Raw genomic sequence first — 13,657 nt, 5'->3', positions numbered from 1 at the left:
ATGCCAACAACATGCTAGCAACATGTTAATCATGATAAAAACATGCTAGTAACTTCCAAGTCATGCTAATGACATGTTAATCATGCTAGCAATATGGTAATCATGCAACAATCATGCTAACAAGTTGTTAATCATGCTAGATACATTCGAACAACTTGCTAATCATGTTAAAAATGTGATAGCAACTTGGTAATCATGCTAGATACATGTGAACAACTTGCTAATCATGCTAGCAACATCTAGTCATGATGAAAACATGCTAGTAACTTCCAAGTCATGCTAGTGACATGTTAATCATGCTAACATGCTAATTATGCTAGAAACATGTTAACAACTTGTTAATCATGTTAGATTTGAACAACTTGGTAATCATGCTAACAACATGCTAGCAACATGTTAATCATGATAAAAACATGCTAGTAACTTCCTAGTCATGCTAATGACATGTTAATCATGCTAGCAATATGGTAATCATGCAACAATCATGCTAACAAGTTGTTAATCATGCTAGATACATTCGAACTTGCTAATCATGTTAAAAATGTGATAGCAACTTGGTAATCATGCTAGATACATGTGAACAACTTGCTAATCATGTTAGCAACATCTAGTCATGATGAAAACATGCTAGTAACTTCCAAGTCATGCTAGTGACATGTTAATCATGCTAACATGCTAATTATGCTAGAAACATGTTAACAACTTGTTAATCATGTTAGATTTGAACAACTTGGTAATCATGCTAACAACATGCTAGCAACATGTTAATCATGATAAAAACATGCTAGTAATTTCCAAGTCATGCTAATGACATGTTAATCATGCTAGCAATGTGGTAATCATGCAACAATCATGCTAACAAGTTGTTAATCATGCTAGATACATTCGAACAACTTGCTAATCATGTTAAAAATGTGATAGCAACTTGGTAATCATGCTAGATACATGTGAACAACTTGCTAATCATGCTAGCAACATCTAGTCATGATGAAAACATGCTAGTAACTTCCAAGTCATGCTAGTGACATGTTAATCATGCTAACAACATGCTAATTATGCTAGAAACATGTTAACAACTTGTTAATCATGTTAGATACATGTGAACAACTTGTTAATCATGCTAACAACATGTTAATCATGATAAAACATGCTAGTAACTTCAAAGTCATGCTAATGACATGTTAATCATGCTAGATACATGTTAACAACTTCAACTCATCATGTTAACAACATGCTAGAAACTTGTTAATCATGTTAAAAATGTGATAGCAACTTGGTAATCATGCTAGAATCATGCTAGCAACATGTTAGAAACATGCTAGCAATTTGCTAAGCATGCTATAAACATACTAGGAACTTGCTAAGCATGTTAGAAACGTTAGAAACATGCTAGCAACATGCTATTAATAGTAGAAACATGCTAACAACTTCTTAATCATACTAGAAATATGTTAGCATTTTGCTAATCATGCTAGAAACATGCTAGCAACTTGCTAATCATGTTAAAAACATCAAAGTAACATGCTAATCATGCTGGAAACATGCTAGCAACATGCTAGTCATGCTAGAAACATGTTATCTATCTATCTATTTATCTATATCTATCAAACATTAAGCTTTTAAAACCACTCAAACTTAAAACTTTTAAAACTTGGAAATGTTTTTAAACTTTTCAAACTTCTTACACTTACTAAGCTTTTTTAAACACCAAAGCAAAGGTCCAGCTTTCTAAAGCAAACTTCAAAGTTTGTCTTGACAAACATTTTTTTTTTTTTTTTTTATCTAGTTTTCATTAATGTGGCATTCAGGAATTGAATTAGACACAGTTAAATGGATTTTATATATAAAAGCCGGATCAACTAATACAGAATGACAGAAACAATTTTATATATATATATATATGTTTTATATATATATCATGTTAGAATCATGCTAGCAAATTGTTCATCATGTTAATCATGCTAGCAACTTACTAATTATGCCAGAAACAATGCTAAGAATATGCTAATCATGCTAGAATTGTGTAACTTGCTAATTATGTTAGAAACATGCTAGCAACTTGCTAGTCATAATGAAAACATGCTAGTAACTTCCAAGTCATGCTAACGACATGCTAATCATGCTAGAAACATGTTAACAACTTGCTAGTCATGATGAAAACATGCTAGTAACTTCCACGTCATGCTAGTGACATGTTAATCATGCTAACAACATGCTAATTATGCTAGAAACATGTTAATAACTTGTTAATCATGTTAGATACATGTGAACAACTTGCTAATCATGCCAACAACATGCTAGCAACATGTTAATCATGATAAAAACATGCTAGTAACTTCCAAGTCATGCTAATGACATGTTAATCATGCTAGCAATATGGTAATCATGCAACAATCATGCTAACAAGTTGTTAATCATGCTAGATACATTCGAACAACTTGCTAATCATGTTAAAAATGTGATAGCAACTTGGTAATCATGCTAGATACATGTGAACAACTTGCTAATCATGCTAGCAACATCTAGTCATGATGAAAACATGCTAGTAACTTCCAAGTCATGCTAGTGACATGTTAATCATGCTAACATGCTAATTATGCTAGAAACATGTTAACAACTTGTTAATCATGTTAGATTTGAACAACTTGGTAATCATGCTAACAACATGCTAGCAACATGTTAATCATGATAAAAACATGCTAGTAACTTCCTAGTCATGCTAATGACATGTTAATCATGCTAGCAATATGGTAATCATGCAACAATCATGCTAACAAGTTGTTAATCATGCTAGATACATTCGAACTTGCTAATCATGTTAAAAATGTGATAGCAACTTGGTAATCATGCTAGATACATGTGAACAACTTGCTAATCATGTTAGCAACATCTAGTCATGATGAAAACATGCTAGTAACTTCCAAGTCATGCTAGTGACATGTTAATCATGCTAACATGCTAATTATGCTAGAAACATGTTAACAACTTGTTAATCATGTTAGATTTGAACAACTTGGTAATCATGCTAACAACATGCTAGCAACATGTTAATCATGATAAAAACATGCTAGTAATTTCCAAGTCATGCTAATGACATGTTAATCATGCTAGCAATGTGGTAATCATGCAACAATCATGCTAACAAGTTGTTAATCATGCTAGATACATTCGAACAACTTGCTAATCATGTTAAAAATGTGATAGCAACTTGGTAATCATGCTAGATACATGTGAACAACTTGCTAATCATGCTAGCAACATCTAGTCATGATGAAAACATGCTAGTAACTTCCAAGTCATGCTAGTGACATGTTAATCATGCTAACAACATGCTAATTATGCTAGAAACATGTTAACAACTTGTTAATCATGTTAGATACATGTGAACAACTTGTTAATCATGCTAACAACATGTTAATCATGATAAAACATGCTAGTAACTTCAAAGTCATGCTAATGACATGTTAATCATGCTAGATACATGTTAACAACTTCAACTCATCATGTTAACAACATGCTAGAAACTTGTTAATCATGTTAAAAATGTGATAGCAACTTGGTAATCATGCTAGAATCATGCTAGCAACATGTTAGAAACATGCTAGCAATTTGCTAAGCATGCTATAAACATACTAGGAACTTGCTAAGCATGTTAGAAACGTTAGAAACATGCTAGCAACATGCTATTAATAGTAGAAACATGCTAACAACTTCTTAATCATACTAGAAATATGTTAGCATTTTGCTAATCATGCTAGAAACATGCTAGCAACTTGCTAATCATGTTAAAAACATCAAAGTAACATGCTAATCATGCTGGAAACATGCTAGCAACATGCTAGTCATGCTAGAAACATGTTATCTATCTATCTATTTATCTATATCTATCAAACATTAAGCTTTTAAAACCACTCAAACTTAAAACTTTTAAAACTTGGAAATGTTTTTAAACTTTTCAAACTTCTTACACTTACTAAGCTTTTTTAAACACCAAAGCAAAGGTCCAGCTTTCTAAAGCAAACTTCAAAGTTTGTCTTGACAAACATTTTTTTTTTTTTTTTTTATCTAGTTTTCATTAATGTGGCATTCAGGAATTGAATTAGACACAGTTAAATGGATTTTATATATAAAAGCCGGATCAACTAATACAGAATGACAGAAACAATTTTATATATATATATATATATATATATATATATATATAAATCTTTATTAAAGAATCTAATATTTTTAGCATTGTTATGATTTGTCTTCGTATACCTTTTATGCTTGATATTAAAAACTGTGCATGTAATGGCTTAAATAAATACAACAAAAAATCCAGGAAATCAACTACAAATGTTTGGTCCTCAGCACATCTCTTGCGTGTTTTCAGTAATAATATACACCAAAGGCAGCAGCCACACAGAACAAGCTGTCCTGTTATAAAAAAAAAAAAAAACATAAAAATGATTAAGTAGGAGATTAAAATCACATTTCATAATCATTAAAAAATAAAAAATAAATCTCACTTACATTCATAAATATATCTTGAGCATAGCTGTCTGTATCGGCATCCCAAAAGCAGCGCGCAGCCATCCTGTGAAATCAAATTTAGTGAACAAAAAAGTCAGTATGCCACAAAAATGCAATCTGCATCTTTAAAAAATATTATTAAATATTAAATATCATTATTAAATATAAATGTCTTATAAAACCAATAAAAAAAAAAAATCACTGTAAGGGGGTTTTTTGGGTGGTGGCTCAAGATCTTGACAAATCAGATCTGCAAATACAAACGACTCTGGGTTTCAGATGCCCTGCAATATTGGTTTCACATCCTGAGACCACAGTGAGTCAAACACTATCTTTACTCGATGTGGGTGACCTAGAAAGATCAGTAGAAACCTCAGATACGTGACAAACAACGCAAAGGTCACAGCTAAACATCTGAGGACACATCTTACACGTGATCATGTCTGCGGGTCTAGGTATAAAAAACGTGGTTCGAGTGCGAACGATCCGTTTGAAACCATCCTGATTTCACAATTCGTTCACTTTCCTAAGAAGCATTGCGCTTACTTGACTCCTTCTCCACGCTGCTCTCCAACGACCACCTGCACGACGAGCTTGTATCTGTCAAAGCCCACATCTGAAACGAAAACCCCCACATATATCAGAGATGAACGCTGTAACTCTATACTCGAAGTATCAATCAAAAAGAACGTCTAACCAAAAATATATTTTAGTGAACGTTCACTTGTATGTAAATCAAATTTTTCTAAGTTTGAGACACTGACTGCTGATATCCGGCAGGGGAAATTTTATTTGGTATACTACACTGTAAAAGGTTTCCACCAGATTCAACTTAAAAACCTAAGTTCAGCAGCTGCCTTAAGTTTTTAAGTTAAATCAGCTTAAAACTATAAGTCATTTTAACTTATTACAATAAAAATGAGTTGATATAACTTGTAAGTTTAAATGACTTAAGTTGATTTAACTTAAAATCTTAAGGCAGCTGCTAAACTTACGTTTTTAAGTTGAAACTGGTGAAAACTTTTTACAGTGTAGCTTTATTTATTTGGTACACTGTAAAAAGTTTTTACCAGATTCAACTTAAAAACCTAAGTTCAGCAGCTGCCGTAAGTTTTTAAGTTAAACCAGCTTAAAACTACAAGTCATTTTAACTTATTACAATAAAAATGAGTTGATTTAACTTAAAATCTTAAGGCAGCTGCTAAACTTCAGTTTTTAAGTTGAAACTGGTGAAAACTTTTTACAGTGCACAATAAGGTTCATTAGATAACATGAGATAAGAGTGAACGATACATTTGAGCATTTATTAATCGTAGTTAATGTTAATTTCAATAGTTAATGCACTGTGCACTAACATGAACAATGAATAACTGTATTTGTATTAACTGGCAGTAATAAAAATTAATAAATACTGTAACAAACGTATTGTTCATTGTTTGTTCGTGTTACATTAATGCTAACAAATGACACCTTATTTTAAAGTGCTGTCATTTGTGACCCTGGACCACAAAACCAGTCTTAAGTCGCTGGGGTATATTTGTAGCAATAGCCAAAAATACATTGTATGGGTCAAAATTATTGATTTTTCTTTTATGCAAAAAATCATTAGGAAACTAAGTAAAGATCATGTTCCATGAAGATTTTTTGTAAAATTCCTACTATAAATATATCAAAATGTAATTTTTGATTAGTAATATGCATTGTTAAGAACTTAATTTGGACAACTTTAAAGGTGATTTTCTCAGTATTTCGATTTTTTTGCACCCTCAGATTCCAGATTTTCAAATAGATGTATCTCGGCCAAATATTGTCCTATCCTAACAAACCATACATCAATAGAAAGCTGATTTATTGAGCTTTCATATGATCTATACATCTCAGTTTTGTAACATTTAACCTTATGACTGGTTTTGTGGTCCAGGGTCACATTTGTTTTATTTATTTATTTTATTTCAACAATATCAGAACAAATTAAAACTATAAGTTCTTATAGGCGGAGACATACTTATTTAACAATTCATACAGAAAAACAAAAAGCAACAAACAGATTAAAATTAATCTAAATTACATACACATTTACACTGTAGGTGGTTAAACCAAATTATGCAGATTCAAAATATCAAATAATTATAATTAATCATAGCTTTATAACATCTTATAATTTTTCAAACAAACATAACATAAAACTGGGGTGCTGCTTTCGAAACACTGTATTTGTACATAAAATATCTTCATATAAAAACTAAACCATTTATGGCAAAATCTACACTTTGGTAAGAGTAAAACAACACAACAAAATAATTTTTCCAAATAAAATAAAGTGTATTCCAGATAGATAGATAGATAGATAGATAGATAGATAGATAGATAGATAGATAGATAGATAGATAGATAGATAGATAGATAATAAATGTCATGTTTATTTTTCACACACTTGGATATGTCTTTCCAAAACCAAAAAATAAAATAAAAATAAAACGTCTAACTAAAAGTACACTTCAGTACATCACAGCCTCGTTTAAAAAAAATAATAATAATAGTAAAAATATGAAGAATAAAAATTAATATGCATTGTTTAACATTGTAAAACAACACAATAAAATAACTTTTTCCAAATAAAGTAAATTGTATTCCAAATAGATAGATCGATAGATAGATACATCAACAGATAGACGGACAGATAGATTAAAACTAATTCAACATAATAGTTGTTTTAAAAATAAAACAACACAATAAAATAAGTTCTTCCCCTTATATTACCTGAATAAACAGCATTTTATCTCCCGAATACATTAATAATAAGGGAATTAGGCAGAAATTATGTTGACTAGCATCAACACATAACTTTTCAGCTTGTTTAATAGAGTCTGCCAATGACCCGCAGTTAAACTTTTTATCTAAAACAATTACGTTTTTACTATTACCTGAGTAAACATTTTATCCCTCAAATGCGTAAGTAATTAAATGACTAGCGTTTATAGAGTGCAGTACTCTAGTACACATCCCTGTCAGCCAGAAAATAACCATATCAGCGTCTCTTACCTTTCAGCTTGTTTTTAATCGAGTCCGCTAGAGATCTTGATAATGTGGGAACCTCTTCAGGATTATACTGCACTCCATAAAGCTGCTCCCTCAGGATTTCTCTAATGCACTCTTTCGCCACCCCAGCCTTGAACCTACAGGAGAAAATGAACGAAAGAGGTATTTAGATAAAGTTTCAGCGGATGTTTAAGACCTTAAGCTTAGCTAGCTGCTATTTTAGCTGGTTAGGTTCGTCGTAAAACGTTTAAAACAAGAAGCATGATCGTCTTACTTGTCTTTGTAATTCGGTCTGATGAGGTACGTGTTCGCTCCGGCGTCCATGAATGAAATACTTCAAACGTTTCGTGTTCAGCGGTGCTTTCGCTTTACTGCTTTACCGTGGTTGTCATAACAACTCGGTTTCATCCGGGGAACGGTGTGAAACGTGATGGCGTCATGAGCAACCGAGTGCGTTCGCTTCAGGCTTCAAGAGACACGGCTTTATCAGCGTGTTCCTCAGAAAGTACATGCAAACGTAGAAACACGTTTATACATTCGCTTTTAAAATCGAATTAAGTCTGATTTCTAGACCTAAATAGCCGTACTTAAATGAATATAAAAGTTCAAACACAGAAAACCAAACTTATATACATTACAAGGGTGTGTTGGGGGTATCGCATTACAAGTAACGCAAGTTACATAAAAAAGTAACTAGTAAAGTAACGCATTACTTTTCAATTGTGAGTAAGATGTTACTTTAGTTCTAGAGTAAATGTGAACATGCGTTAATTCATCTCACTCACTAAAAAACAAATGCAGTATTGCTCAAAATTAATAAAAACTATTAAAAAATGTTAAATAATACAAATATCCTTTATGCATTTAATCCCATTTTATTAACCAATATCTTTGCTGCAGACCTTCGATGATCCAGTTCATCCACGGCCGTAGCCAGCTATGAGGTCACAGAGGTCCTGACCTCGGTCATTTTTTTTATATTCAAAAATAAAATGTCAAGCTCTCTGAATGATTATTTAGCCGTTTAAACCACCTCATATCACATGAGTGTTTGCAATTCATGTTGCTGCAAGAAGCTTGCGCAGTGAACGGGGCTTGAGAGCGTGGGTGCAGCCTCCGTTTGTTGCCAGATCCACCTATTATACGTGTTTTTTGACTAGTTTTTTCCAATTTAGTGTGACACTTTGGGACGTTTATAGAGTGGAAAGTTGAACGTTAGTGTTAGTGACATATTAATCTTATTTACAAAACAAGCTTTGAACTTATTTCGGATATCTTTTTCTCTCTTTTTGTGATTGCTTGTTTTTCGTAGCAATATCTGGCAACATTGTACATTCATAAAAAAGCTTATAGACAATTTGTAACTTAATTGCTGACAGGAAGATACCACAATCGGTAAGACAAACGCAGTGATCATCGTTAATATCTGAAAGAAATAGTGCAGTCAAAGAAACAAACGTAATTCTGTTTTTTTCTGAAGCTAGACTATTATTTTGAAAGACGTGCTTGAAAGCGATTGACTCTTCTATCACACACACACACACACACACACAGAGAGAGAGAGAGAGAGAGAGAAACACAAATAGCCTGTAAATAGTTTGTAACATGTCTGTAACATGTAAAACATTATACTGAATAAAAAATCTTTCACAATCATCTGTCTATTTTGAAGTTTAGGCTATATGTAGTGCATTTGTGGGTGTTATTACTGTATACCACAATTCTTAACACATTACTTCGGACCTCACTAATTTTCAAACCCTGGTTACGGCCTTGAGTTCATCCATACTAATAGGCAAAAATTTGTATTTCCGTACACCCAAAGCGCTTTACAATCATATGGGGGATCTCTCTTCAACCACCACCATGAAAAGGTAATAATGACTGTCAAGCTTTGAGGTGTTGATCGACTCCATCTACGTTTTAATTATCATGAATAGTCTTTTTTTTTTTAGCTTTTTGTTCAAAATGTTGTTTATTTAATATTTTTTTTATTTATGAAACTTACCCACATTCAAGTGTTTATCAAAAAAACTATGCATGAAGCTAGAATAAAATGTTTTTTTTTTTTTTTTGTTTGTTTACAAGCAGATACCCTGTTATTTCTTTCGAAGTTTTGTATGTTCAGCTATTCTTATACCAAAATATATACAAATACCTAAATAGGGACATAGTAGTACACTTAAAGTATGATGTAAAGTTCACTTAAAGAAAGCGTTTGAGTATACTTGCAGTATAAAACTACTAAACTAGTAGTTTACTGAGACTATACTTCAAAAATGCCTAAAAATGTATTTAATTAGTATACCTGTAAGTTCACTTTCAGTACAAACTGAAAACATAGTTGTAAACTAGTTGTATAGTCAAAGTTTACTACTGTTATACTATAAAGTATACTGTTATATACTAGAAAGTAGGCCAATTCAGTCCCAAAGAGGTATTGAGATAGTAAACATAAAAGTATACTACTAGTACACTCATATTTGTATACTTGAAATTATACTTGAACTTTACTTAATAAAATAAAGTTGAAGTATACTTCTTTTTGGTAAGGGTCTGTAAGCTTTAAGTCAGCTATATATATGAACACTTCCTCTGTGGGGTTGTGAAACTCATGGTGGTCTGTCGGTGGTCTTGTGGTTGAGATTATGTGAGACAAGAGATGAAACGATTTGACAAAAAACGTAGGATGAGTATTCACAATTACATCGCAAATATTTAATGGATCACCTTTTTAAAAACACTCTTGTTTATTAGCTACAACAATGACATTTTTATTACGTTTTGTTTTTAAATTATTTTATTTAAATGTAGTAGATTCATTGAATTGCCATAGCAGCTTGTAATGGTTTCTAGAGATCTGAAAGTGAACAATAGGAAAAGAAAATCAAAGAAAAAAAAATGTGATGACAATCAGTTCCTGTCTGTACCTCCCCCTGAAAGACGTAGGTTTTCTTCTAAACACTACCTTAGTGCAAAGCATAAATCAGCAGAAACGGGAAGACGTTTGCATCTCTGGAGGCTGCCTGTGTTGCTCCGTTCCATCTGCAGCATGAAGCGTGACCTCAAGAAGAAACTCTTACTTTTTTCATTCATGCTGTACTTGACTCTTGACGGTGAGTGAAGGAGGTCACGATCATTTTTGGGTTTTGTCTTTCCTGTCTGTTGAGTTCGATGATTTGTATTTTCACTTCAACTTTCTCACAATAAGGACGTTTTGAACACTTTTGTACACTGATGTTGGTGCGAACACTTAAAAATGTATGAATTTAATTGCATTAAATATATTTTTTCTTAATTTTGAACAATACCTGTAATAAATAATTATGCCTTTACATTTGTTTTTTAAGTATTTCAAAGTGTTTCTAAGTGTTTCTAAGCCACTTTTATTGAAAGGATGTGTAATATGGTACAAAAAACGAGACAATTGAACTACCAAGAAATTTCCTTTGACTCATGGAAAATGTGAGCAAGATCTGCAAAACAACAGCTCTTTGGTCTTTTGAAGAGTTTCATACCTGTATCTTACCATCAACGAGATAACAATGAGTAGGTTTATTTAACGCTAAAAAGAAAGATCATGACACAGACTGTTTGAGATTTCAGTTTTCATGATGTAGGGGAATGTTTATTCATTGTAAACACAAAGGTTAAACCTTCGGCTACGAAAAAGCTGTCGAACATTGAGCTTGTTGATGAACCTGCTATTAAACAATCAATTATATGCTTTCTGTTGAAGTGACAAAGTGTTGTTTTTATTTCAGTGGAATCAAGGCATGAAGTCAGCGGTACATCGGAAGAAAACATCACTGTTAAATTCACTTTTCAAGCCTCTGATATCAACAGCAAACCTAGTTTGTACAAAAATGGGGAAAAGAAAGTAACTTACAATCAAATCAGCCATTTCAAGGAAAAGTTTGCACTGAGTGATGTGGAAAACAGTACTGTCACACTACACATCACAAATCTCACACTGGAAGATGAAGGAATATATCATGTCGCAGTGCTTCCAGATTTTGGTAACCCTCTTTTCGAGAGCAATAAAGTTTATATTAAAGTCAAATTAGGTAATAAAACAACAGGTACGTGTTCTCCGAAAACCTCAGTGTTGAATTTGCATTTAAAATAGTTTTCGCTCAGAGAAAATACTCATCTATATTATGTGCTGATGTTATTTTTCTTTCAGAAACTGAAAAAGAAACTGTGCATGAAAATGTAGTGACTAATTCACCTAAACTGGAGCAATCGGAACAAATACCATTCTTAATTTTCTTCAGTGGATCAGTCATAATATTTATATGTCTCTTTGTGGGCATATTGTTCTGGCTTTTTAGGATCTATCCAAGAAAACCAGGTAATGTAGTATTTATGCATTTTTTTATGTTATATATTTTATTCTATGAAAGAGCTGCTTGTATCGTTTGATAAATAGGGAGATTTTAAATGTTATTTAATTTTATGCTAAATTCAGAACTTTTTATATAGTTTGGGTTCGGTAAGATATTTTTAAGAAAGAATTGTTTTATTTGTTTTTTTTTTTTTTTACTTTATTTCGGCAAGGATACATTCCGTTGATCAGAGATGGCAGTAAAGACATCAATAATGGTACACACAAATTCTATTTTAATTAAATAGAATTTTCAAATAAATCCTGCCCTTTTAAACAAAGAGTCTAGAAAAAAAATCATCAGGAGTTCCACAAAAATATGAAGCAACACAACTGTTTTCAACAGTGATGATGTTCAGCATATTAGAATAATTTCTGAATGATCATGTGACACTGAAGACTGGAGTAATGATGCTGGAAATTCAACTTTGCATCACAGGAATGAATGACATTTTAAAATATATTCAAATAGAAAACAGTTAATTTAAAATGTAATAATATTCCACACTATTACTGTTTTTACTGTATTTGTGATGGAATAAATGCAGCCTCGGTGAGCAGACGAGACTTCTTTCAAAAACATAAAAAATCATATGAACTTTATATTGGTAGTAAATGTTAGTATATATTTATGATTTCAGAAACGTCACATGGTTGAGGATTTACAGATTAATATTTCCATGTGCTTAAAATCTTTAAACTAGGTGATTTTTAGATTTCTACAATTGCCACTTTTTAATTTCTGGTTGGTAACAAGGTTAAGGATATACAGATTCATATTTACAAGCTTTGTGCTCAGGGTCGTTAAACTAGACTTTTTTTAGATGTCTACCAATGTCACTTTTTGATTTTCGGTAGCTATCAAAACCACAGTAACAGGGTGGAAGATTTACAGATTAATATTTACAAGCCTTGTGTTCAAAATCGTTAAACTAGATGCTTTTTAGACTTCTACAAATGTCAACCTTTTACGTTTTTGGTAGCTATCAAAATTACAGCAACAGGGTTGAGGATTGGTTAACATGTACAAGCCTTGTAGTCAGAGTTTTTTAAATTAGAAGCTTTTTAGATTTCAACAAATGTCCACTTTTCAATTTTCAGTTGGTAACAGGGTTCAGGATTTAAAGAATAATATTTAACAGGCCTTGTTTTCAGGGTTGTTAAATTAGATGCTTTTTAGATTTCAACAAATGTCCACTTTTTAATTTTCATTTGGTAACAGCGTTGATGATTTACAGATTAATATTTACAAGCCCTGTGCTCAGAATTGTTAAACTAGATGCTTTATAGATTTCTACAAATGTCCACTTTTAAATTTTTAATAGCTACTAAAACCACAGTAACAGGGTTGAGGATTTGCAGGTTAATATTTACAAGCCCTGTGATCCGAATTGTTAAACTAGATGCTTTATAGATTTCTACAAATGTCCACTTTTTAATTTTCAATAGCTACTAAAACCACAGTAACAGGGTTGAGGATTTACAGGTTAATATTTACAAGCCCTGTGCTCAGAATTGTTAAACTAGGTGCTTTATAGATTTCTACAAATGTCCACTTTTTAAATTACAATAGCTACTAAAACCACAGTAACAGGGTTGAGGATTTACAGGTTAATATTTACAAGCCTTGTGCTCATGGTTGTTAAGTTAGATGCTTTTAAGGTTTCAACAAATGTCCACTTTTTAAATTACAATAGCTACTAAAACCACAGTAAC

The 13,657-nt window shown here is 32.0% G+C and overlaps 1 protein-coding gene across 1 annotated transcript; it reads right to left on the bottom strand.

Moving 5' to 3' along the window:
* Positions 1-1,962: 1,962 nt before the first annotated feature.
* dynlt2b (dynein light chain Tctex-type 2B) lies at positions 1,963-7,965 on the bottom strand. Its single transcript, XM_073844782.1, has 5 exons — positions 7,829-7,965; positions 7,558-7,691; positions 5,062-5,131; positions 4,516-4,579; positions 1,963-4,419 (listed from the first exon to the last, which is right to left on the bottom strand). The coding sequence occupies exons 1-5, from the start codon at positions 7,876-7,878 to the stop codon at positions 4,372-4,374; spliced, it is 366 nt and encodes a 121-aa protein (XP_073700883.1). The 5' UTR covers positions 7,879-7,965; the 3' UTR covers positions 1,963-4,371.
* Positions 7,966-13,657: the final 5,692 nt, after the last annotated feature.

This window comes from Garra rufa, chromosome 7, assembly GCF_049309525.1.
Source record: "Garra rufa chromosome 7, GarRuf1.0, whole genome shotgun sequence".
NCBI classification, from domain to species: domain Eukaryota; kingdom Metazoa; phylum Chordata; class Actinopteri; order Cypriniformes; family Cyprinidae; genus Garra; species Garra rufa.
This window is presented reverse-complemented; position numbering and strand designations above follow the sequence as displayed.